This window comes from Sylvia atricapilla, chromosome 6 (assembly GCF_009819655.1).
Source record: "Sylvia atricapilla isolate bSylAtr1 chromosome 6, bSylAtr1.pri, whole genome shotgun sequence".
Lineage (NCBI taxonomy): Eukaryota > Metazoa > Chordata > Aves > Passeriformes > Sylviidae > Sylvia > Sylvia atricapilla.
In genome coordinates, this window is record NC_089145.1 from 17,153,084 (window position 1) to 17,180,420 (window position 27,337).

Sequence of the window (27,337 nt, forward strand, 5' to 3'; positions counted from 1 at the left end):
CTCCTTCTGCAGTGTCTCTTAATCTTCTTTATACAGTTTCAAAATTAAACAAGCCATGTTAAAAAAACAATCCCAAGTGAAGTCTGTCCCAGTTTAGCAGACTGCAGATATTTGGCAAACTGGTTGAGTTCTGCCAAAATCTCTCCAAGACAGTGGGATTTAGACTTGAGTGTTTTAGCAAAGGTAACTTTAGGGTAACTTTAAATACAGGCTGTTTTTCGGTCTTTGTGGAGGTTTGGGTTGGAACCTTAGGGAGAAAGTTCTTCAGCTTCAAAGGGTGGTTGGGAACACGCTCCCCAGGGGAGTGGTCACAGCACCCAGCCTGACAGAGTTCAAGACATGTTTGGACAGTGCTGTCAGGTGTATGGGGGGATTGTCAGGGCTGTCCTGTGCAGGGCCAGGAGTTGGACTTGATAATCCTTGGGGGTCCCTTCCAACTTGGCACATTTGATGATTCTATGATTCTGTGTTTATTGTGCAGCGCTAATAAGTGATGATGAAGCTTCTGCCACTTCACTGACTATTTTGGAAATGATATTCAAAGTTTGGAAGAATGACAAGCTTTTGGCTTAGACTTGGAAAGTATTGCTTTCATGGACTTTGCATATTCTGTGCTAAGTCTCCTGACTTTCCATACTGGATTTCTCAACAAAGTAGTCAGTAGAACATACCCTTGAGTTAAGTTTACATAAATATCAGAATGATTGGAAAACCTCCAATTTGAAGTATATAACTGTTGAAAAATATTTAGGTTTTATCCTTGAGTGACAGTTTTCTTGACTCAGAACGATTCTAAAGGCATGAATCAGATAGTCCTGGTTTTGTTCCAGTGGAGTTGTCCAAAGTGCCTGACTAGAGCAGAGTTGACTGGTGGTACTCATGGAACTGGTGAGTGGTGATTGTTTTTTTGAAGAGTGCTGCTGTTTTAACACTATACATTAATGGACAAAGTATATTCATTGCTGCTGGGTTTGTTCCAAGTTGGAAATTTGTGCCCTTGCCACTCAAATGGCATTCCTTTGTAACAGAAATAGTTGAGCTACAAAATTGCTTTGCAGAAAATTATGGCAATATCCAGTTTAACCTGTGGGTTTCTTTTTAAGTTACACATGCAAATTTCATTAAAGTACTACCTGGCTAAATCTATAAAGCAATCCAACTTGCCCTAATATCTAATACACATTATAATTACTTTTTATGTTTTTCCCTTCAGGAGTAATCACAATCAATTTACTGAAAATGTGTTTTTCTGGAGTTTGCATTGGGAAATTGCTTTGCCTACAGACATCCAAGTTGCCATGGCATTATTTCAAAGATGTATTTATTATTTTAATTCTTGTAGAACAACTGTAGTTTGCAATTGCAGGACATCACAAGCAGATAACTATAAAAAACCTGAGGTCCACCAGTAGGTTCCAGAAGTGAAGATTTTTTTTTTAATTTGTTAAACCCTTGAAGGAAAAGAATGAGATTTCTCCTTCATGTGACCAGTATATCACTGGTTCTGAAAATCTGACAGGCATGTTATGTGATTTAATCTGCCCTACTTTGTAACCTGTATTTTGTTCACCTCTTTCCTTACGCAATGGAACGCAAAGTGTCCTTGTGAACTAATAAATGAACACTGTTATGCTCTGATGATCCATGCAGCACATATTGTTGGATGTAGAATTTGCACACTGATCCAAAAGGGATAAAAATCAAAATATGTGATTTTTTCTGTTTATTACTTGCATCTGTCACTGAGCATCTTTCTGGTTTTTACATTTAAGATAGAACGTGAGTGGTTTTAAAAGCATACCTTGCCTAAACAAGGCTTGGCTTCTAATTTCTAGACCAAGTAGCAGTTTCTGACATTATTGGGAAACTGGATTCTCCAGTCTCTCTCCTCTGCTCTCTACAGGAATCTTGTACAATCCTGTAAGTCTGCCTCTTAAATGGCAGAGATGCACCACAGAGTTTGGAGCTGTTAAATTACATTTTTTCCCCTTTTCTCTTCCTTTGCAATATCTCCCTATGTACACTGCTGTCCCACATTATTTGGGACAATATCCTACTTCTCTACCTGTTTGTCTCATTGTTAAGATGCTTCAGAGTCCTCTAGTTGAGGACAGGGTTCTTCTGGCAGTAGCCTCTCCATTTTAGTCTAGTCCCATCTTTGCAATGTGATTAAGGCTGTCTTATGTTGCCTGCTGTGCTCTTTGTGCTGCTATTTTGAAATTACAGATTCTCTCTGAAACAGATTCAATGTTTTCAGGCAACTTGTGAATTAATTATTTCCATATTGAATGATTGAAGGAAGTCAATAGCCTCTCTGAGTCCAAAAAAGACAAAGCATACACCCCCTCCCCCATGAAAATAAGGTAAATATTAATCCCGGTCTATATTTTGTGAATCAAGAGTAAGCAAGAAAAGGAGGGAAGAATGGTTTTCCATATTTCACACCAAGATGTACTGAAGGCATAACTAGACTTTTGTCTAGAAAAGTTAATAGAATGGATTTCTTCTTTATTCTCCCCTGCCCAAAGAAAGAAATGGTTTTGCCTGAAGAAAACAGGTTTTCTTTCTTAAGTATGGTATAAACTGAAATTGTTCTTTTTGAGGTTAATAAAAAATTACCTTTGGTTTATATATTTCTATTAACAGCTACACCCATCCATTTATTTAAGTTTGCCTGAGAGAACTTAGTTTTGTAAGTGTCAAAACCAGTTCAACAGCCCAAGCAATTAAAGGTTTTGTAAAAGCTGTTAGAGTTCAACTGATTGCTACCTAAGGCAATTTGATTAGTCCACAGCCCTTTTAATCACTATTGTAGCCATGCTGGAAATGCTTATTTGGTAAGTATGCTGTGGAAGTATGATTCTTCTCACTGGCCATCTCCATAGCACTGAATTTTTTTCTTTCTTAGCTGCTTATTACAAAAACGGCACTGAAATACATATTTCATTTTTTTTTGTTTGTCACCTCAGAGTGAAAGATTTTTCCTATGTGATCAAATGGTATGAAACCCAAAGGAGAGAATAAGCCTGGTTATTGTAGTAATTTATTTCTTCCTGTTTCCGTTTCTTTCTTTCTTGTTTTGGAAGGACCAACCAGCCGGGAATGTTCACAAAGAAAGAATTTGATCAGTTGGCCTCAGTAATAGACAGCTTCAGTCTCATGACATACGACTATTCAGCACCACATCGGTAAGACTCCACCTGACATCAGAAATATCTTTGAAGGAGCTGAGTCCTACCTAGGTGTGTTAGATCTACAGGACAACAAGTTCATTTCTTTCTAGTAAAGTGGATAGTGCTTTGTACTTGTATGATATGAAAGTTCTGGATTAGTAATTAAAATAGATGATTTTTCCAGAAGTTTCCAGAAGTATGTTTTTAACAGCAGTTTGTATCTGGGGTTTGGCTATTATGAACGACTTTGTACTCCAGCTAAAAAGGCACATCCTTTTAAAAGGATAACCTGACATTTACAGGCCAAGTTCTTTTGTTTTTTAGCGCAGTTCTGCAGGATAGGTACACTAATAATCTACTTGTAATAACATTGTCAAACAAATTAGCTTTAAGCTATTGATACTTCATTTGCCTTCAAATATGAGCACAGTTGCCAGCAACATGGTTCTGCTGTATTCGCATGTTGGGTTTTAATGGCACAGGTATCATGAAGGCTTTGAGGCAGATAATTAGTGGGGAGTAGCAGATGTTGATATTTGTAAGACTGGGATGCGCTCTTCCTGTTACCAAGGATAGAGAGTGTCTTTTATCAAGTTAATGTTTGAGGGAGAGTCTGCTCTCCTCTTCAGTGAGGTAGGAATGGAATGAGCACAATATCCTGATGTTACATGACAATTCAATTACTCTGTGTATTAAGGCTATAGTCTTTCTCTTCATGTAGCTTTTTGTTAGGTACTTTGTAGGGTTTTTCCATAAAGAAGTGTTACACAATCATTGAAACCTGTCTTGCTTACCAATCACTAATTTTATAGTTCCTTCTGCAAGTAAATGGTAGATTTTGTTGCAGTATATTTTGCCAGTTTGCAGTAAAAACATGGAGGAAAAGACCAGAAGTCATAAGGAGTTTTGAATTTTAACATAGGCATTGTGCAATGCCTAAGTAACAGTGCCTAAGTAACAGTGTGCTAGGGGGAAACCATTTCTTACCCCTGGGAAGGAATTCTGTGTCCCTTCACCTTAGAACTGAAACAAAAAGGCAAGAGTGGGGCAATCACGTTTTGTGTATCAGCACTTCAAGGTACTGAAGAATGTGCATTTAACCTTGATAGAACTGTAGGTTCATCTTCACTGATTTTTGTGTGTCATAATTTGCTCTTTAAAATTATACTGGTCAAAATGAGAAGGCTAAGTATGAGCATGTACTTCTTCTGACAACCTGTTTGATTTTTGCTAACTTGACAGACCTGGTCCAAATTCCCCCCTTCCCTGGGTACGAGCTTGTGTTGAAGTACTGGATCCCGATTCAAAATGGAGGAATAAAATACTTTTAGGACTGAATTTCTATGGCATGGATTATTCTGCTATGGGAACCTCTGGGGAGCCAATCCTTGGCAGCAGGTATGACTTCTCTGGATAGTAAGTACTTCTGTATGATATAGTCTCACAAAAATTAGAAATTCATGAATATTCTAGTTTAGAAATATGGATGAGTTAGCAACACAGAAATGGCAAAAGTGATGAATCTGCACATGCAATAGTAGTTCACCTGTTACGAGTAAGACCTGTAACTTCTGTTCTCTGTAAGGAAATGCAGATAGATGGCCACAGTTATCTTATGGAAAAATGGTTTGGGTAGTTTTCCCTCTTTACTCTATTCATACTTGTACATGCATGTTGCCATTTTGTGTTAAAAGTGTTCTGCAGTATTCTCTTATGCTCTGTATCATTTTGGGGGTTCCTGCAGTTGTCCTAATGATTCTTTCTTTCAGCTGCTGTAGTTGTTACCTGTTACTTTGCATTTTGATACTGGTTTCCAACAGCAATATACCACCAAGTTTCTTTTTGGTTGAAAAAGCTGCAATAAGCTTACCAGGAGACAAAAAAATCTATAACAAGATAAAGGGAAATATTCCAAAGCCAGCTTGAGATTTTATATTGATTCTCAGAGGAAAATGATTGTTTTTAGTTTTGGGTGATAGCCACCTGTAATAACAGTGAGCTTTGCAGAAATACAGTCAGTATGGTACATCTAGCCAGTAGAAAAAACAAGAAAAGCACAGTGAATGGGACAGGAAAATCAGGTTTGTTCAGAAATCTGTTACTAAATAATTATAAAATAGAGTGAAGCCAAGTAGAAACAAACCTAAGGCACACAAGGTGTCTGTTCTCACTTTCACAGGTTACTAAGTTCATTACCCCATTATATTTGGCTGCAATAACAAATTGCTGTTTAGACATTGAAGTAAGGTGTGTAAGGTAAAGTTGAATTTTTTTGTGTCCATGCTTACGGTTACACAAACACTTTGTTTTCATTGCACCTGCTTCTGTCTCTTCCTGCTTCTCCTTTGCCCTTTGCAGGGGTATAATACTGTAGACAGTTTTCTTCCAGTGCTGATCTCTGAATATGACTGAATAACAGAAAAGAGGAAAAATAAAGCCATTGTTTGCAGTGAGAGGTATTTAGCAAGTATTCCAGAATGAGTTCTGTAAAGTTAGTGGTGGTGGTTAGGCAGGAAGAATATTCAATAGTCAAGGCCTTGTTGATTTACAGTCCTAATTATACAAGCTCAGCAAAATTATGTAGCTTTACTATTTAATATTTACAGCTCCTTTTGCAAGTGGAGTGTAGCACTATCTAGCAGAATAAAAGGTTCTTGCTTTTGACATTAAGTCAAAGGAACTGCTGCTTTTGACATTAAGTTTCCATTTGAAAAACACTGTGCACTAGGATGGCATCTAGTTTTCACAGATTCTTCTGGACTATATTATAATATTAATTCATGCTGTTTAATTAATGGCAAAAATATCCTAGCCAAGACTCATGTAAGTTTTACTTAAGGAGGCTTTTTACCTGTCTGTAGGTCTGCACAGTATGGTTCTGTTAACATATTCTTCACTGACAGGTCATGAGATTGTATTCCCCATACAGAAGAAAGGTTCTGGACAAAGTCTTTAAGATGCTTTGAATTTATACATAAAACACATCAATTTTCCCTTTGCTATGTTACCTATTGGTTAATGGTTATGTTTATTTTTCCAGAAATGTAGCTCTAAGCATCCACAGCTGTATATGCCATATAGTAATGTAAAGGTAGAATAAATTCAAGGAAAAATAGCTTTAAAATAGACCAAACTTCTGACATAAAGAAAACAGGAAAAAAAAGGGGATTTTAATGTAAAATAAGCTTTCTGCCAGTTAATTGGTATCAGGCTATTTGTAAGGAAGTCTTTTAACCTGCTAAAAGTGCTGAAGGATTGACTCATTTCACGTTTAGGGCACTGAGCTAAAGTACTGGTATTAAAATTAATTCCGAGTCTGTTCAGTTAAGTGCAGCCTGGAGTGTGTCAACTTCTTTGTTGTAGATTGCTGCTCAAGTTTTTGCATATGAAATTTATAGCAAGTACAAGTCTCCAGTATGTCAGTGCTCTTTGGCACACAGTGAGCTGCTCAATTTCCTGTTGAAACATATTCATTGGAATCTGATCCTCTTTAAGAAGAGAAATGGAGAATTGCAAGATTCAGTGGCAAACTGTGTATTCTCAAGTTGTTTGATGTCAATGTATTATGCACCTTAATTGATTTGTAGTAAAGTATGAGCATAGAACCGCATGCAGAATGCAGAAATCTATACTGCTCTTGTGTTTATGTTTTTCTTTAGGATAGGAATTATGTGATGGAAAGAGATGCTGAACACAGGTAGATTTCATTCACTACATATTTTTTTCAGTCCAGAAATTCATAAAATAATTTACAGTGAAACTCCTATTTGCATAACATATTATTTGGTAGTGTTTTTTTATTGCAGAATGTAATCTAAAGGTGGAAGTACTTGCAAAGATATACAGCCTTTCCATGTAATATCCTGTTTCTGTCATACACAGCATAAGAAGTAAAAGGTATATATGTATATGCTTGCATGGATATATATCTATATAGATATATCTCAAGATTAAATGAAATGAAAACAATTTTTCTCCTACAGCAGCACAGTGTAGTTTGTCCTTGGGTGTTGTTACAATAGGAATTACAGTTTATATTTGCAGCAGCAATTTGTTTCTTAAAGCTCAGTCACAACTATTACTTATTAATACAGTGAGTCAATCACAGAGATTAAGGCACTTCTGGTGCTTTAATCAACCAAGTACTGTTTGGTTAGCTGCAGGGAAGCTGCATTCCTGTGTCTATTTCATTGTGACATAATTTTTATGAAATCCTAAGGTGGAAATAAAGGTGGTCTGTTTGTGATTCTCTATGTCACCTGTAGTGCTTCTGGCAGTGTTTTCTGCCCTCTGGCTGTCAATAATCAGGTGTCTGAATTATTAAGATGCAGAGATGCAGTCGTTCTGACTTTCCACTGTATTAAAATCCTGTCAGAGCATAATCATCTGGTGCTGCTGACTTGATTCTCTAGTGATCACATTATTCCAGCATGTGCTCTGTTGATACTGTGACCTGACACTATTTCCTCTTCACCTCACGAGTGTGTGTCTTGGGTAAATAATTTTTCAGTATACTCTGAAGCTTAATGGGTTAGTCTTTCTGAGAGATCTTTAAGTCCTTTCTGAGACCTGCAGTAGGTCAGCAAGCCTCTCAATCTCACGAGCTTCTGACTTCCAGTGTACTTTTTCTCCCTTTAGCTATCTGTTCTACAGACTCTCTCTTAATCATTGGGACATTACATTTCAGTTGCAGTTTTGTTTTGCCTTCTCATGGGAGGTTACATGGCAGTGTGATGGTGTTTTTCATTCCATGCCATCTAGAATCTATATGCATTATGACCCAGGCCAAAAGGGAACTGATAAACTTCATTGGTAGCTGCTAATTAAAAGCAATGTAAATCAAAGGCTGTCATGTGGTAATGGTGTTACTTACGTTTAATAAGTCAAAATTCTTTATTGAGCACCTCCCTGCATTATCATGTGATAATGTAATTTTTCCTTTTTTTTTGTATAGTGTTGAAAGAGGGAAGCTGCAATCTCTAATGTTCCGCCTGGCTCTGTAACTTTTGAATATATTCTTCATTCAAGCTGCTTTTGTTCCAAATGTAGCCATTGAAAACAGATATGTGAATAACTCCATTATTTTGAAACAATGCTGTGTGTGCTTACCTTTATTTAAAATAATCTGAATAAGGACTTTTATGTAATTTTAAATATTTAAGAAGATTGATATAATAAATTGCCAGCTGAAGCAAGGGAGAAACTAATTTTACAATGCATTGTGCTGTTCATAGATAGAAAATAAGATGACTTGCAAGCTTTGTGAGGATGTAGAGTTCTACTGTGAATTTCATTGGCTGCTTGCCATTCTGTAAATACCACATAAAATGTGGCACTTAGAAACAGTTAGAGGTGAACTTTTTCTCTGAATTATCATGGCAGTGTCTATATAAGCAGCAGTTTAAGATTCGGGCCAACTGTGACTCATGATTTTGTCTTATAGAAGTTAGCAAAAAGCTTGTGCCAGGAACTCTTTTACTTTTGAAGCTGCAAAGCTTTTACAACATTTTTCTTCGTGCTGTAATTCTCTCAGGATTTCTATTACTTCCCTGTATGCCAAGATTCTGTATCCTGATTTAATCTGTTTTGGTCATAGTTCATGGGATTTGGGGGAGATACTCATATTTCAAATAAAACAATGTACCCATTAGCTTTGTAGGGCTGAACAGCTTGACCTGTCGTCCACCTCTCCTCTTTACTGAAGAAATTGCTATTTCTTCTTAAATTGTACTGCTGGGTCAGATTGTAAAATCGTGGCAGTGATAGGAGGAAGTCAAAATTTGGTCTGGAATCAGAAATTATTTCTATATTACAGATGTCTGAATATTTCAGGAGTGTTTCCAAAGTTTTATTCTGTTTTATTCTGTTAAATTCCCTCTGGAATCTGCTTGTATGTGTCTCTTCCATGGTATATCTGTCCCTCCCTCCCTTTAGGAATAGGAGGTGAGATTGAGCTGTTAGCTGAAAGTGTAAGAGTAGTTAATTCATGTAAGATAGATAGAACATCTTACAAAGTAAAATTATGATAATATTTCAGCTTATCCAAATTTACCTTGTGATGATAAATAAAAAAGCTGTTATAATTGCTTTTAATGTAAAACACAGTCTTATTTCTTTTGAAATGAGTTAAAGGTGGCTTTTGTTTATTAGGCAAATGGTTGGTTCTCAAGTTTCAGTTGTACCAATGGCATTGGCTGTGGGTGAGTGTGTATATCTCAATGAATCTGCTTTAAAAAACTTGCTAGTTGTGATTTACATTTTAAATGGTGGGCATATTACTGTGAAATGTGCTGATCTCTGTCTCCCATGGAGTTTTTTAATAGTAAACTTGTTACAGACAATATTTAAGCAGTTAAATATTGAAAAAATAATAAGAATATAGTTCTTTACTGTCTTGCTGTTTCACCCATTAGCATGATGAAATTCGGAAAAATAGTTCTGTAATTTAAAACTAAGAGCCAGAGACCTTTATTGTAAGGTAAATTTACTTATGTGCCTAGATTTGCATGTGGGTGTTTGTGCCCAGTGTAAAGTGAAAGAAACTCATTGCTTTGGTAGCCTTATTTGGGCTTGTGAGGTCTCTAATGGTGGGCCGAAAGGCAGTCTTTGCTCTGATTGAATCTCTTCAGACACATGAACAAAGAATACAGAACAAATAGCATCATGTATGTACCCAGATCACTCCACTGTGAATCCCTTTGCTCCCATTGCCCCATACTCTCTCATGTTCAATGCTGAAATTGATCATTCATTTTGCCTGGTGTTGGCTGTCCCTCACAAGATACTCCTTGTTTGGAGTTCCATTGCAATGCAGAATGAGTGTAAAAAGGGCCTCCTGAAAATGCTTAGTGACATCACACCTAGAGCTGGGTCAATGCACTGTGGTCCCTTGTTGGACTGTGTGCAGTATGGATTCCTCTGGGAATCTATGGATTCTGAAGGCATGGCACCCTCTTTTGGAGCCAAAAGAGAGCAGCCTGGGTGAAGCTTGCCAGCTACACTGGGACCTACACACCGCTGACATGGCTGCATAGGCTAAGGTGTTGGCACCAGACAGTTGGATATATTTCCCTCTTATTTCTTAACAGGGAAAGTTTTTGACCTTTTCCCAAAGTAAAAAACAAAACAAAACAAAACTACACCAAAAAACCCCGCAACAACACAAAACCCCCCAACAGATCCTGAAGTTTTAGATTGATTGCCTATTCTCTTTACTAGAAAACTAGCAGTAGTGAGATCATTTGTATTTTGTTCAAGGAGGTGCATTGTTTGATGTGTAGTGTATGCTTGGATTTTTTTAGCAGATGTGCTTTTCTTTTAAAAGCAAGTAGTTTGGAGTTTCTCTGATCTTAAACTGATTTTTCAGTCCCCCATTATCTAATTTTAACATTAATCTGTTCAGTGAATTGAATTGCCATGATTGTTGGGGAGGCAGAGAGAATTAAAATTAAGTTTCTGTATAAATTTCTATAGGCCTATTGAAACTGATCTGAATATCATCAGCATAGATTTAAAAGTTGAAATTAACTTTCTTGGTAACTCAAATGTAATTTCAGTTGATTGAATTTACAGGAAGACAACTTTATACTCCTTCATTTGATAAAGAGCACGATTTCCAAAGCTTTATTTAGCAAGCTCTGAAACATAAAGTAATCCCTGATAAAGCACAGCTCTTAGCTTTTTTTCTTTCTTTGTGAAGTTATGTCTTCATTACTTGGCTATGTGTATGCTGTCAAGCTGACTGCCGCAGAAGTGGTGCTGGGGACCCAGTGCTTACAATGAGTCTTTGGGGCTTTTTCCTTTGAGGTGGCTCTGGTCTGGTCCTATGAACAGGGACTCATTAGCAGTTTGGGTGCCACTCCAGTTGTCTCATCCAACAAAAGCATCCATTTTATGTACTCTGGGACTGCTCCACGGTGCAGACTACAGCATGGTGCTAGTTTTTATTGTAAAAGTTCCATCCTGGTGTGAGCTGAGAGTTTGATATAGGCAGAATCACACAACCTAAATGCTTCCTTTTGTTTTGACACAGTGCTTTTTAACAGTACAATGAAAAAATAAAGTGACTAAACATTATTCTTTGTACATGGCAGTGAAAAAATTTCTCTAAAAATAATACTACGTTTCTCAAGGCTTTCTTTTTTTGTGCACGGTTCTTTCAGAGGGCAAGAGTAAATGTGCATGTATATTGCAATTCCAGAGAAAAGTGATCAAATTACCAGCAGAAGGACTCAATAACCAAGTGAAGAGCCAGTGTGGAAATATATAAGATTTAGGAATAGCTTTGAAGCCTTGAAGTAATACTTACAGGAAATAGTAATGGAGCATATAGCTATACAGTCTTTGAAGTAATAGAAGTGCAAATGTGTTCCACAACATTAACAGCTTTTGATTTGTGCAAACAGCTTGTTTATACTTGGAATTATACAGCAGATGACTGAATAAGGTTTCTGGTGATAACATTCAGTAGTGGTACAATGTCCAATAAATTTTTTCTTCATGATTTTATGAGCTATTTCAATATATCAGTAATGCCAGCAAACAGAGTGGGGTTTTTCCACCCTAAATTAATTCATGCCCACATTAGGAAAATGGATCTAAAAATGTTGAGTAATAACTTCTACGTAAAATAAGTTTTTGGATTTTGGGCTCTAAAAATAGGAGAGTTGCTTTTCAGAGTGTTGCGGGAATGCAGTGTTGTTCATGGCTAAAATGGAAAAGCAGGCAGACTTTGATACTATGTCTACTAAAATACAATATTATGAAAATTATTACAAGTTAGTTGTTGGGAAATTTAATCAAATTTACAAGAATATGCCCAAAATATATCTATAGATCCTAAATATAAATCTTAGTTACCATGTATACCCATATAGTTCACTATTTCTTACAGTTCTGTATATGTAATTTTCATGTTTAAACCAAATGTTGGTTTTGTTGCACCATTTTAGAAAGAAACTGTCTTTGGAAAAAGTAAAAATCTCTCCATATACTACATCTTTGTAAACCTTTTGGAAGTAGCTTCTGCCTTCTGTTATTTATCTGTCCTTAAGGTTTAGGAGGAGAAAGAAAATGCCTCTAGAGTGGTATTTCCTGTAAAGTTCAAGGTAACTGCATTGCCTGGCTCAGAGCAGGTACATCCTCTCCACTGCTTGTGAATGAGCAGGCAAGAGGGTTAAAGAGGAGACTCTAAATTCTGTGACCCAGTTTGTGTGAGATTGGAGGTAGTCCTTCTCCCAGCCTCTACTACAGGATGGGGGTGTAGATGGCAGATGGTGCCTGCAATTTTGAATATAAAATCGTTTTCTGCAGTGGTTAAAACCTAAAGGAGGTTGTCTTATCTTTAGGGTTTCATTGTGTTTACCAAATTTAGAGACATTCGTATTATACAATTTTCTTTTTCCCTGTGAGCGAACACTAAAGTCCCCGAGTCCTGGGCTTTGAACCCCAGTAAATTAAGGGAATAAGGTGTTTCCAGCTGAGAAGGAGTTGTGAGTTAGAGATCTTTGCTTTGTGCACTGTTCACTTGGAGCCATAAATCCAGAAATGCGTAAGTCAATGAAGCTGTCACTTTCCATATTCATGCACAGCTTTGAATGGATAAATGTGTAGTTTCCAATTTCACTGGATTCTACATTTTATAGTAAAGAGACACTGCACAGTTTGAGCAAACCCCATATAGAAGTGGAATGTATTTTAGTGTTGACAGCAGAAGTGAAGATGCTTGTTGATAATAGTAATCTATTGAATTGGTCCTAGGTTTTAGTGTTTGTGGATTGTAAGCCTATGGAGAGAAATCAATGGGTCCTACATCTTTAGGGAGCCCTTTATATATCAAACCTGGGAAATCAATATGGTCATTGCAAACTGCCATTGCTGAGCCCTCATTATCCAGTGAATACATGAGGAAGGCATTAGGGCAGCATGGTGTCTCTGCAGTCACCACTGTAATTTTGAGTTATAAATATGATGTGGGGGTCTCATATCACCTTGATTGCTGGTCACTTACAAATTAAAAGTCTTACTTTCCTCAGAATTTCAGTCTTTCTTTTTGTGGACACTAAGTCTTAGCTGAGTCCAGGCTTTCTTGCTTAGTTTATCCTGGCTTTGTTTCTATATTTGAGTTTGCATATTGAAGGACTCCTGAGCATTTTGTTGAGCAATCCTGGATTTGTTGATGCATGCATCCTTGGGAACATGAATTAGGAGACAGGAAAATGGGTAAAACAGTTAGAGATTAATGGAAAATTGTTTGTCATGTGTGTTTTCTCTTACAGTTGACCCTGAAAACCAGTACTATCAGCATCTCTATGTGTAAAATGGGTATCATGTTGTAACTGTTTGAATCTGAAGTGTCAGTGTCTCTGAGCCTTGCTTGAAGATGCCTTTTTTAGGGTTTTAGAACTATGAGTTGATAAAAGGAACAAACACAGTGCTTCCATTTAAAGGCATAGCCAGTATGGCAGTACCTGTGGGAAACTTTTTCTGATTTATATTTAAGTATATTTTAGCTGGTTTTTTTATTCTTCCTCACAAATCTCATCGTGAAGGAAACCTGATGAATGTGGTGATAAAAACTGTCCCCTGAAAGCAGCGTAGTCTTAAGTAAGCCAAGTTAAATTTAAGTCAGGAGAAACGAAGGTGCTTGCTAAATAGAATGTAAATTTAGTCTCTCCTCAGATTAAAATAAATAAATAAAGCCCTGTACTTCTGATGAAAATTTGTCAGTTTACAGGGAACTCCACCAATACATTTCAATCTGATCTGAAAACCTCTTTCCAAAAATGAAGAGTTTTCATCTTGCTTTTTACCCCTAGAGTATTTCTTGAGAAAACCCATAAAGGGAATATCAAGAAAAAGATGTGCCTGGAACCCTGTAGCTGACTGGCAGCATTTATTTAGCAGTTGTATTAAGAGTAGTTGAAAATCTGTGGGTTTTTAAAGCAAAAATCTGATACTGAATCATGAGCTTGCCTACAGTAAACCACTGTTAATTTGCAAAGTAACCATTTGCCATTAATCTTTCGTGAAATGATCATTATCAAGCTGCATAATAAAGGACTGATGGCATCCTTTACTGTTTACAGGAGTGTCGTCCAGGATAAATAGTATTTTATTAGAATCTGTTACATAGTACTGTGAGAAAGAGATGTTTAAATAGGAGTGGATTAGGAACATAAAATCTTCAAATGCATTAGTAGATAGATTTAAACAGTAGGGAGTCTATGGCAACAGATGAAACAATTTGTTCTGAAGAACTCGGTAATCTTGTACTTGAGCAGGAAAAGATGTGTTTTTTGGTTGCATTAAGGAAGAATAATGTCATCAGAAATAGTTGTAATTTTAGAGCATGGAAAAAAATGACATGGAGAAAATTACCTGGAGCCATTTGTTTCAAATGACATTAATGTGCATATTTTCACATGTGCTGCTCAGATTTCTATTCTAAATAATTTCCATTCACTTTCTCTTAAGTTCACTGCACTTAGTTACTAGAATTCCTTTATTTGCATTGGACACAATTTACAATCGCTTCTTCTGCTCTGCTACATGTTGACAGCTATCATTTGAAATTAGAGTGTTTCTGTTCACACAAATTTGTTGGAAAGTTATCCTTAGAATTGCGGAGGTGTTAATTATGAACATTCTGTGTAGAAAAACCACCAAAGCAGCCCAGTGTAATTCACTCTGATACTTATGGAGGGTTTAAAATTTTAAGAATGAGTTATTTCCAAAATTGTTTTTTCCATCTCCTTAGTGTCCAAATACCAGAATGTGTTCACAAACCACTAGAGTAATATTAGCTAATCTAGGGCATATTTGCTGCTTGATTGTTTCTATTTTGGCCATTGTACTGAGTGTTTCTTGGATTCTGACATTAAATTACCTGCTGTTTAAATGTTTCTCTTCCTCCTTCCATCAGTTTGGAAATCTCTCCAATTAAAGTAATTCGGCAGCTTTAATTTCTTGGGTATCTGAATTTTCGTAATAGTATGTTTCTTGAGCTGAATTTTTTTTTAAAGATGCTGATTTAGACAATGAAACTCTTTGTTCACAGGATAATGAACTTATTCCAGAGCTTATTTTCACATTAAAGTTTCAACTTGGAATATTTTTTTGATTGTTATTAGGAATGAAAAGCACATTTGACATTTACCTATTTTAGCATATTTTACACATAAAACCTGCATCCAGTGAAAAGCTACTTCTTCATGCAAATGAGTCCTCAGCTGGCACAAAATCACACATAAAGACGAGAAGAGTGATCTGGGGAGAGAAGGCTTTTGAAGTTAACCTTCCCTCATTTATATAAATGTGTAATTTGAAAAATGCTGGTATATTTATTTATTAAGTACTGTTATGTCAGTTTTAAAGCTGATTTTACTTTCCACAGTCAATTTGTATTCTGATAGCCAGTTAAGGCTAAGTTGAACTAGCAATATTTGTAGAAATATGGGAAAAAATCCTTGCAGAAATAAGTATTTGATTAAAAGACAGTTTCTACACAAGTACTGGGACATGGAGAAAGAAAAAACCCCATGAAATACTGGCATAAGTGATAGATACTTATTTACTACAAAATGCTCAAATTCTGAATTTAACTTCTTTACACAGTTGTTCATTCCAGTATGTGGCAGCAATTCTCTGCATGTAATCTTTCACAGCTGTTAAATTGTGGAGCATCTTGCCATTTAATACATTTATCTTTTTAAGGGTGTCTAAACCCCAGGTGGTTGTAGTATTAGGGTACTGGGTGTGAAGTACATTGTGGATGGCCATGTTATAATGCTCTAGTGCAATCACACTAAATCTCCTCATTTTCCCTTCTTTTCTTTCCTCCAACATTTGCCCTTTTAATAGTTGTAATGTAGTGAATAGTCTTCTGTAGACGTGTCTCCCAGTTTAATAGAGTAATAAACCAATCATTTATCAATGGAATCCTTATATGGAATTATTGTTCCACTATCTTAACAAAAAGGAACAGCACCAGATACTCAGTTTGTCCTGAAGTAGGTATCAAATTAAAAGGATGGATTTGAGACCTTTTGACCAGAACCTCTGAATCTCATTGCCTGTGGCTATGCTTTTAACTAAATGATCTGCCTTTCCTCTTCCACCTCCTTTAAGCAATGTCTATTTGTGTTTAAATACAGCTTTAATTATTCCAAGTTGAGGCTGTTCTTTGAACAGCCTGACCTTGGGACATGTGACTTTCTGCCTTCAAAATGTCTTTTGCTGGTACAGTCAGACTGAGGCCTGCAGTCTTTCACTCCTGGCTACTGCCAATATGGTATCTGAGGAAAACAGTGCTGTGCAAATATTTGCCTTTCCTTTGTCAGTATTTTTATTAAATCAATCTGTGTTTAATATGCCTCAATATGCCTGATAGCTAATGGTGCTATGCCAGGGGCAGCAAAGCCTCTTGTCACCTCCAAAGCAAACTGTTGTATGAGACTGGAACTGTTCTAGAGTTTGGAAAGCAAGTGATAGGAAAACCTATTCAGAAGAGGCATCCCTGGAGAGAGGCTCCTGTTCTTTTAGCTAGCAAGATTAAAAAAAAAAAAAAAAATTCAAGATTATGTTTCTAAAGGGAAAGGGAAGGAATATAATGGTGAAAAGGCAGAATTTTTAACAGATCTATACCTGGTCTTTTTCATTTCCTTTCTCAATGCTGTTGACTTTACTGTGAAACCTTAGCAGCTTATATAACCTCTTCCTCTTTCTTTGAATTGTTGAAAAAGCAAACATGTTTGTATTTTACTTCCAGTAGTATTACTGGTAAGAGATCTACATTTGAACTTCAGCAACTATTGAGATTTTTAATACAGATGGAACAGTTTGGAATTAATTTCAATATGCAGCTTGTGCTTTTGTAGTGATTCTGTATCTAAAATTGAGAAGATACCACTTAAAATTAAAAAACCTGAGGTGCATTTTTCTGAGCTATGGTGAATATAGGTAATGCAAAATTCAAGAACACTCTGCAGTAATAGGATAATAAATACTTGGCTGTCAGCTGGAGACCTGAACTGGGCCATGCTTTTGTTTTGTTTTGCTGGTTTTGAGGAAGGAATATCTGATCTTTCCACTGAAGGAAAAACTTTGTGTGTTCACTTTACCCAGTAATAGCTTTCAATGATTTCCAGTTTCTTGAATTAGTTCAATCATGTACATTTAGTCAGTTATATTAATTAATTAATTAACATTTTCTCTCATTCTTCCTGATTGCTCTGATTTATCTTAAAGGTTAACCTCGCTTCCTGCCTTGTGTCATGCAGCTCCAAATCCTTACTAATTGTTGATATTTAACCATAAAGTAGGACAGTCTTCTTGAATGGGGGTCACTTTGCCTTTTCTCTTCAGATAATTTCTCTAGAGCTTAGATTTTTAACAGGGAGGAAAAATGGCAAATATGGAGGCAAAACCTCTACCAGGATTGCTGGGAGGGGAAAAAAATTTCACTCTCATGGGAAGTAAATGGAACTTTTCCTTCCTGGACATGTTTCATACTAACAGTGGTTCCGGTAAATAATTTTTATCACGCAAGTGACAATGCAAGAATCATCTCATGAAATGAGCCAGAGAACTCAGCCTTTCTCCAGCCTTCCAGTGGACAGCAATTCTGTGCCCTTCTCTTTATGTTGCCAGAGTTACTGGCAGAGAATAATTAAAGGGAAATCATGATATTCTGCCTTACTTGATTAGCTTACTGAAAGGGAGATTATATGACCTTTTAGAGCCTTTAAAGAGTGAAATAAATTTAGAGGTTGTCAAGTGAGTTGCTTTCTTGTAGGCAGGGTTTTTTGGATTTCATTAAGAACAATCCTGTAATACTGTGCAACCAGAGATCTTGGTTTGGATTTGGAAAACATGTTTCTGAAAATGTTGGCATTTGATATTTTATCTTCCTTCACAATATTAGTTGGCAGCATTTTCCTCCATTATAACTAAAGTTATTTTATAGTGTTCTTGTTGCAGTAGAAGGAGCTGGTTATCTCAAAATTGTATGTTCAAGGATAATCTGAGATGTTGTAATATTTTCACCTGCTTTGAAATTATTTTGAGGAGATTCCAAGTTATTTGTCTTTTTTTCCTCTTCTCTATCTTACTCTTAGAGTAAAAGTTTTGAATGTTGTCCATCCAAGAAAGAATAATCTTTGTTGGAGAAGGATACATGATACTGTCTTGTGCCAGTACTGGAGTTCCATTTTAATGTGTTTCTTCTGTTCTGGAAACAAATAACCGTCCAGTATCATTACCAGCACTGTAAATCTCATTACAAGTTGTTCTGTTTAGGCTAGCTATTTGATCTGTGCTTTTTCAGCAGTTTATTCAAAATCTCTGATACTTCTAGTACATATTTTCATTTATATGTTCATCTCATGGAAAGTTTGCCATACCCATGCAACGTCTCTTATCCTACTTTGTGCTAAAGCATAGTTTTAAAAAGTGATTCTATTTATAATTCCAATTTCTGAATATTTTTAACTCTGAAATAGAAAGTTCTCAAATAAGAATGCTTCAAGCAGGTAGTGAGTGTGTTGCCTTCAGAGCCACATAGTCCTTCTCCCACTGTTCCAGCATCAAAAAGGAACATTCCTGGTGCCACAGTTGGAATTTACCTAATCCAAATAAGGAAACAGAGATCCCAAATAAAGTGAATTAGATTAACATCCAGTACTGAATCCAAGATCTGTCTAGGGGGAAGATGAGCCTATTAATCTTAAAATAAATTGGAGATACAGATAAAATATTGGGACTATAGCTTGACTTCTGATCATCTTGACCTGCTTGTTTTGAAAAAAGGTCTGTATTTTAGGCAGGAACAAACGTAAAAGGGAGCTAAACAGAGAGGGATGCTAATCATTCACAGTTGCACAGAAATATTGCAGTGTTTGAAAAGTAGTGAGACTGTCTGAAGAAATTGCATGAAATGCATTTATTTATTTACTTACCATATTATCGCACTGTTAAAGTGCAGAATTGTGCTTTCAATTGCTAGGAAATGTAAAATGTATGAAGACAAAATTCAAGTATTCATTAGAGTAGTCTGAAAAGAAAAAGGCTGTTCTGAGGATAGAGTTTAAGTAAATTATGTATTGAAATGCTAAGGAGTGATTTTTGAACTACCAGTGAAAAATAATAGCTCTTCATGAAGTGCTTGAAGTTTCACTGAATTCTGTTTGCTTTTGAGAAGCTTATGCATGTTTCATATATGTTAGTGTTCAAATACATGGTTTGGTTTTACTTGATAAATTTCATATCCTGAATATTCTATACTTGGCCATCCAGATTTTTTTATTTTTTCTAAATTGCTTAAGAAAATATTTTTTCCTGCCTCTGTTGGTTGGCTTGTTCATGCAGTTATTCTCTACAACCTTTTGATGCCTTTTGCATGTATGAACTACTTTAAACCTTGTTTGAGGAAGCTCTCAAAGATATGAAAACTGTTCTGAATATAGCAGAGCTAAGTTAGTGTTAGGGTTGTGAAGAGAGTGAGCCTCCCTATCACAAGCTGGTTGCTGGTTGCCAGAGAATCTGTGTAGATAGAGTTCAAGGTGTAGGAAACTTCATCTTCTGAAGGTGCAGGAAGCTTCACTTCTCCTGTCTGCTGTGGATTGTGTACTTACTCTGTTTAGTGTAACTTATGCCTGTGCATTTCTCCCTGTGATTCTTTGGGTGTGGATTGCAGGGAATGTTGCAATAGCTTTTTGATGGGCAGACTTAGCTGGTGGGATGCTCTCTCCTTGACCAGACGTAAATTTGGGATCAAAGAAGGTATTCTTGTCACATTCCAATGTGTCACATTCAGGTAGATGAGTTGTCAGGGAAGAATGGTACTTAGCTATGTTACATCATTTCTATTTATCAAAGATACTGTTCTTGGAGAACTGAAGCTATTGATGTAATAGGCAGTTTTCTGGTAAGCAGGTAAAAACTTGTAATTTTTTTCTCTCAGACTACAGTATTCATCCTTCTTTTTTTCTTCTTTTCTTCTTCCTTTCAGAACTCTTTGACAGATGCTAAGGTTAATGAATTTTAATTTTAATTTGGCCTATTCCTTAGGTTGCTGACAGTTCCTTCTACACCACAGAGACCTTTCTTTTCCAGCTCACTTCATGTTTCAGTAAAAAGTAGAGTATCTGATGGATGCTTCTTCATGAATAAGTGAACCCCACTGGAACACAGCCAAACACTGTCAGAACTGGCTCCCTGATTCCCAGTCTTGTGTTTTACCATGGTTTGAGAGATTAGATTCATTAACCTCTCATTAGAAACATGTCAATGCTAAAATCCCACAGCATGCTAGACTCAGTTTATTAGAAATCCCAAAAGGCCAGTTAACATTAAAGAATTAACATTTTGTATTCTAGAAGTTAATAATAGATTCCTCATTTGGCTCCATTCCATTTCATTGATGTGATAACTTCTTAGGTGCTTTTCCCTTTAGAACTAGCAAAAGTGTTACTTATCCAACAGGAATTGTTTGATAAAAAAGCTTATATCATTGTAGAAATAGAAGCACTTGCAGTATAAAAATGCTTACTTTATTGTAACATTTTCTACATATGTGTGTGGAGAGCACTGCATGTATAGAATATGGTATACTTTTTTGCTATAAATATAGTAACACTTTCAAGAGTTTTCCCTGTACTAGTGATAATTTATACAGTGTTTGCTAATTTTAGAAGAATATTAAATCCTAATTGAGCAGGTGTAAGTGCATCCAGATATTAAAGCACTGGTTTAGTTCCAGAATTCATAGTCTAAGATAAAATGAAATATAATTTCCATTGTCTTTTGACCTCAGGAGCTTTCTTTTCTAATGAGAATAAAGACTGCAAAATAATTTGAGTAAGATGGAATTCATTCTGCATCAGTCATATTGCATGGCTTCTGCTCAAGCTTCATGTGAATGCTGGTTAAAATCCATAAAACAAGAAGTAAATGACCCCTTACTAGCAATACATTTTTGTGTGTGTTCATCTGCTACTGTGAGCAAAAAAAGAAATTTCCATTTTGTGTGGCTAATATAAGAAGCATGAAATAATGCTTTTGAATCGCTTAATGTCATTGCTTGAAATGGAAAACAGCATTTTCAAAGACATTGCACTTTGTTATTCAGAGCCACGCTTATCAGCTACCATTATGAAGACATTTGGCTGCTATTTCAAAGTACAGGAGTGTAACACGGGGTCATTAGTAGGGAAATGAGAAAGAATTCAGCTGGCAAAGCCATGCTCTGCTCTCCCTGAGACACTAACAAGAACAGCCACTAGAAAAAGCACAAGGTTAGGGGAGGTCCCGTGTTCCTCCCCTGCCGTGCAGAAGGCAGTTACTTAAAGCATGAACAAGGATAAATCCCTGCTTGGAGCAGCAAGCAAACCCCCTCTTTGCCCACCTAACCTTCCCACATGCTTGTACACAACAGTGATGAGGCTCTGAATGTGAAAGTTAAGTCAAAGGATGATGTGGATGATGGCACATCTACACCAGAGAGACTGCTGAAATGAAAGGACTGGCATCTGTATGATGAACACCTCCACAAGGAAGAAAAGTTGGGCTATAGTGGTAGGTGACTCTCTCCTGAGGGAAACAGAGGGTCCAGTGTGCTGCTGCCTCCCTGCCACCTGGGCTAAGAACATCAGCAGGAAAGCTCTTAGGGGGCTGCAGCCCTCGGGTTCTTAGCCATTACTGCTCTTCCACAAGGGCAATGATGCAGCTGCAACGTGTTGTCCAAGGGCAATCAAAAGAGACATCACGGTTTGTAAGGGAATTCAGATCACAGTTGTGGGCAGTGATACTGGAAGAGAGCAAAAGGGAATGATGTGAGATTATGTCAGTGCTTCTTTATCCATCAGGAAGAGCTCATGGAATGCTGTTTACCAAGCATTGCTACGGCCCATGGCACACTTGGCACTTTGTTGTGTGCAGCATCATTGTGTGGCAGTTAGTCTTTTGGCCACTGGCACCTGGTTCCAGAGGTTGCATTGGTCTCCTCCTGAATGTCAGTCCTGCAATTGTGTGTGTTTTATTCATGTCAGAACAAGACCACTGCAGTCTCCCCTGAGGAGGTTTTATCTTCACCCACTGGAACAGTCTAGAATATATATTTTGGTGAGACCACTGAGTGGGGTGTCTTTGGAAGGGCAAGCCTGAATCAATTGTCTGAATGAAAAACATTGAAGTAATGTATTTACAAAAGTGGTTCCCACAGGAATTACATGTATCAGCTTCATTAGAAAAAGAAATCCTTTAAAATACAGAAAGCCACCATGGTTTCTTTAAGAGTAAACTGTGACCTTTTGCTTCCAGGATTTGTTTGGAGGAGCTATGTTCCAAATAATAATTCCATTTAGATTTGAATTTTTTTTTCTTCTTTTAGAAAGCATCTGAAAAATTGCCTTAAAAGATGAATAAAGAAACACAGTTACAGAGATGTTAAACAGTCCTTGTTCTGTATAATAGTAGTCACTGAGGAAATAAGAACAGAACAATCAGTGCGCAGAATAAGTAGTTAACAACAGCATGATTCCTTTTAAGTGCTTTTTCAAAAAAATGCTTGAGTGATTCCAGAATCACACTCAGTAGAGAGGAAATGTTCTATATGTATACTTCCAGTTATACGCTATTGTCAGTATAATTTCAAGGTTTTGTTGTCAATTAAAATGTTTTATTTTGAAAAGTTAGATGTTAGAATATTTAAGGGTTAGGTTAAGATTAGAGTTAAGATATTAAAATTGCTTTCTTCAAAGAAAATTCCAGCCAGGAATTCGGTGTGTTTTACAGATTCAGTGAAATAACACAGGGTTGATTTCTGCAACAACAAGTTGTACATGTCTTGACAAAGCAAATATGAAAATACCTTTCCATTGCTTTTGTTTGGTGGTTTGGTATTTGTAGTGAAGGTCTTTTTTAGGTTTGTTATGGTTTGGGCTTTCTTGAGGGTAGCTTTACTATTATTCTTTACAAAAGCCAAGAAACTTTTCCCGAGAGTATTAAACTGAAGGGCAGCTGTTTAGTAGAATAACTATGAGCTAAGAGATGACTTCTATCTTCTGGTGGTTCTTAGTTGCAGTTATGCTTTTCAGTGTGTGGAATTCCTGATCTGCACAATTTGAAAGTCACCTGTGAGATTTGCCTTTGTACAATCAATTGGAACTGCCATAAGATTTGTGACGAGTTTTAATTCAAGAGGTTTTGCTTTCTCTGGTGCTAAATACTGGAGGTAACAGAGCATCTTGCTTAAAAATAATGACATATAAAAATCATACTTGTTCACAATGTAATTATTCTTGTCTACTTTGTGAACAGAGAGAAACTTGAGTTCACTTTGGAAGTTTCTAGAGAATGTGGTTTACCAGGATCTTCCAACAAACCCAAAAAGTAAAGTCACTCTCCACTCACACATTTTCCTGGGGCATTATGTGAGCAGTGTTTTTTCCCCTGGGTGAGCAGGGTTGGCATGATTTTGTATTATTTTAATGTGTTCTTTTCTACAGATGTGCTGCATTTCAGAGTGGTATTTTTGTAAAGCTCCTTGATAGTCCATACTGGATAATGTGATTGCTAATATGATTTTAAGGACCTTAAGTCTCAAAGGTCTTTAACTGTAAACACCTGCTGATGCTCTACTTCTGTAGTTTTGGAACTGAAGAATGCTTTGGAAGTTGGTGGAATTCTCTGTGGTGTTTTAGAGTTTTAGGGGTTTTTCCTGTTTCTTATGAAACAAACCAGTGTATCAGAGATCAAGAAATGTTTTCTGAAATTGCAGTGAGTATATTCACAAGGGCCAGCGTTTGCTACTGATACACTTAAAAAGATGCAGTAAAAAGGGTTCCTTAATGTATGCTCTAAAAAATTTGCCAGTTTCCTAGTGCATTATCTTCAGGGGGTAAGGTCACCATTGCACACTGTATATTTAGTTAAGGGCCAGTTGAAAATGAAAGGAGGTTGTTTCCAATCTCTCTGTTCAGTCACAGTTTAGCTTTCATTTTATATTCTTTTATCTCCAAATAGATTGAACTCTGGGATATAGCACTGTTGGCAACACTTGCTGATTAAATTTGCCATGACCTCTCAGTATCACAGGGCCACACAATTTTCTTTCTCCTTCTAGCTCCTCGTTATTTTAATGGAACTTTCTTGCAGTTAGGGAGGTTCTGTAACTGATGCTAGTGAAACAACAAGCACTGTAATTTGGTGACAGCATAGGATGTTGATCATACATTGTGACTGCTCTTGTCGTTCTTATGAGAGCTATGTCTGCTTTACATACATGTGAGTGGGCATCATGACCCTTTGTATAACAAGTATTTGGGAAGGTTGGAGAAAAAAGAAAACCGTTGAGGTTTTTTGGATTTTTTTTTTTTTCGTTTAAGTAATTGTTAAGTAATATGCTTGGAAGTATACGTGTGTAAAGAAAACATAAGGCAAGCTTAGAAGCTATTGATACTAACAGGCATGGTGTTTAAGCTACTTACAAAGAAAACTTTAAGTCCCTGTATGACCAATCCATACTAATGAATCCATATAAAATAATGAACATTGAAAACACTTCGTGCTAGAGAATGGCAGATATTTCCTAAGGCAAATTTTATCATGGTTGGCATTCTGCCTGAAATAAGCACTCCCTTAAAGATACATTGGTCAGGACTTGTGTGTTAGCTGTTTTTCTGTTGTCATTTCTAGTCTTCCTGAGTGATTATTCTAAATAAAATCTTCCTGTAGGAGAATTTGCCTCTAGAGTGTGTGCTGGGTGATCTACTTGAGTGTAAACTGTGATTGCATAGCAGGCCTCTGCAATGTGTTTTGCCTAGGTGAAAGCTGAAAATAACTTCTGGTTGTTTCCTGCCCTTTAGGTCTGCAACTTTGGCAAAATAATTGTTGCAGCTTTGAGCTTTAAGACATCCAGTGTTTCCATTAGTGATGTTTTCTGGTGGAATCATTCATAACCTGGTTATTTTTGCTAATCCAATGATTGTGTACAATTTCTGAACAGCTCTTTTAGTAAACCATTTTCATGTGCATACAGTAATTATCTCAGTAAGCACATCCCATGCAGTGTTTATAAATGGATACAGATCAGCTGTATGTCCCTTACATTATTGCGTGTTTTTAGAGCTAAGGCAAGTCTCGCCTTCCAGTGTCTGCCTACAATCTCCTTTTCAATTACTTTTACATTCAATAGTCATTATTCGTAATAGGAGCTTATTTAAGCTTTCTATTTTTGTCTCATTCTAGCTGTGGCATATGAATAACTTTTAATACTCTCTAATAGCAGTGAAATTGCAAGTGCATACTTCAGGGTATTTTCTTACTGAGATTTGGTAATGTCTGCAATTCATAAAGACCTCAGTGGTCAAGCTGACTGTTTTGTCATTCAGCTCTATGTGGTGAATTGACATTCAGAAGCTTGTAGCTAATTACACTGGATAATAAGTATACTTCCTTTAACAGTGGCTATTAGCAGAGGGTGTGTGTCATATTTTATGTATTCTTTCAAGATGATGTAATTTTGAAAGTGATATCCAAGGAAAGGTGATTCAGCATTTCTTAAATGATGTTAAGCAGATGTACCTTGAGTATCAAAGAGCCAGTACTTGACAGAAAGGCATAATTCTTGTGATGGACCAACAGAAGCATAACTGTCTTACATCAAGGGAGTGTTTCAAGATCCAAAGACATAATTAAGGCATAATATTTTGACTTCTGTAAAATGAGAATTAGGTTGCTCTCAGGTAGTAAGTGGTTTACCAGAGAGAACAAGTTCTAGTATCTGAATCACTCTCTTGAATAACACTGGCCACAAATTGTACGTAAACATTGTGTGTGCTAGGACATTCTGACTTTCTTTGTTCATGTGTCTGGGATGCTCGTTCAGTGTATTCTAAGTGCTTTACACAGTCATGCAGTGTTCTTTGTAGAGTTAACCTTTTTAGCTTAATGTGTTCGTAAAAAGATTCAGGAGAAAATTACCCCTTGCTTTATGATCTAAAAGTGGTGCTTACCACCAAAAAGAATTCCCATGTACTCCATCCCTGTAGATGCTGCTGTCTGTATTCTGTGTCCTCTTGGCTGCCTTGACAACACCTGCACAATGTGCTGATGCTTGACTGCTTTTCACCAGCCTCGCCACCTCTTCTGGGTCTTTTCTTTTTAAATCGTGGAGGTTTTTCCTCTCTCTTTTGATGTTGAAATTTCATAGATTCAGTGAAAGATACAGCAGTCATCTTGGGGCTGAGGACGAGTGGTAGAAAAGTATGTCTAGAATTTAAAATGCTCATAAGCAGCCTTCCTCTCTGGGGAAAACAGGCTGGGTATGGGGTGCTGGATGGTGGAAGGATATGGATTCTGTCAGCCGCATATGAGTGTGCTGTACGGTGCTGATGATGCTGACACATAATGTTGAAGGGCTGAAAAAACACCATCATTTATAGTCATTCTTAAAATTGGTTTTACACTTAATTTGAGCTGTTTCAGTTTTCAGTTGCAGTATCAGGGCTGGGTAAGAGCACACGGCTTCTTTTTTTAATGCTTCTTTTGCAGTGCTGTGATGTTGCTGTACTTCAGCTTTGTGGAGAGCTTTTTGTAGTCTTAGGTCAAATTAGTGTTGCACCATCTGGCTCTGTGAGCTATTGCAAGAGGCTGACACAGTCTTGATTACTAAGCAGAAAACTCTAGTAAAATTCTTGATGTCTCTTCAACAAATTTGTCTTTTTCCATTATACAGGTTACAATATCTCTCATGTTCATCTTCCTTTATTCTAAACACTGTCATAACCAGCCTCAGCAAGCAAAGAATATGGAGAAGGAACATCATATCTAATAAGACAAGAAATGCAAGCTCAGGGAGGGATCATTTAATGACAAACCCCACTTGTGTTATCCATCATATGCTTGATTTCAGAATAAGGTTGTTGTGGAAGAAGAACCTGGGGTTCATTCCACTCCTACTAGTTTGATGCCACTGCCACTAATAAATGCCCTGAGCCTGGAGAGGGATTGCAGGTCAGCAGAAGAGCATCTGCAGGGCAGCACAAAGGAATCGCAGACACTTCAGCCAGTAAGTTGGCTTCTTAGGGTGCCCATTTTAAATGCCTCTGTGCAAACACACACAGCATGGGGAATAAGCAAGGGGAGGTAGGGAGGTCAGCATGCCT

General features: G+C 36.9%; 1 protein-coding gene across 2 annotated transcripts in view; it reads left to right on the plus strand.

Annotated features, from left to right (window-relative positions):
* Positions 1 to 27,337, plus strand: part of CHID1 (chitinase domain containing 1) — a 99,738-nt gene that overhangs the window by 31,892 nt on the left and 40,509 nt on the right. For both annotated transcript variants that reach the window (XM_066320960.1, XM_066320961.1), the window contains 2 exons: positions 3,087 to 3,188; positions 4,416 to 4,571. In XM_066320960.1, coding sequence (XP_066177057.1) covers positions 3,087 to 3,188; positions 4,416 to 4,571 — 258 coding nt within the window. The remainder of the gene's footprint in view (positions 1 to 3,086; positions 3,189 to 4,415; positions 4,572 to 27,337) is intronic.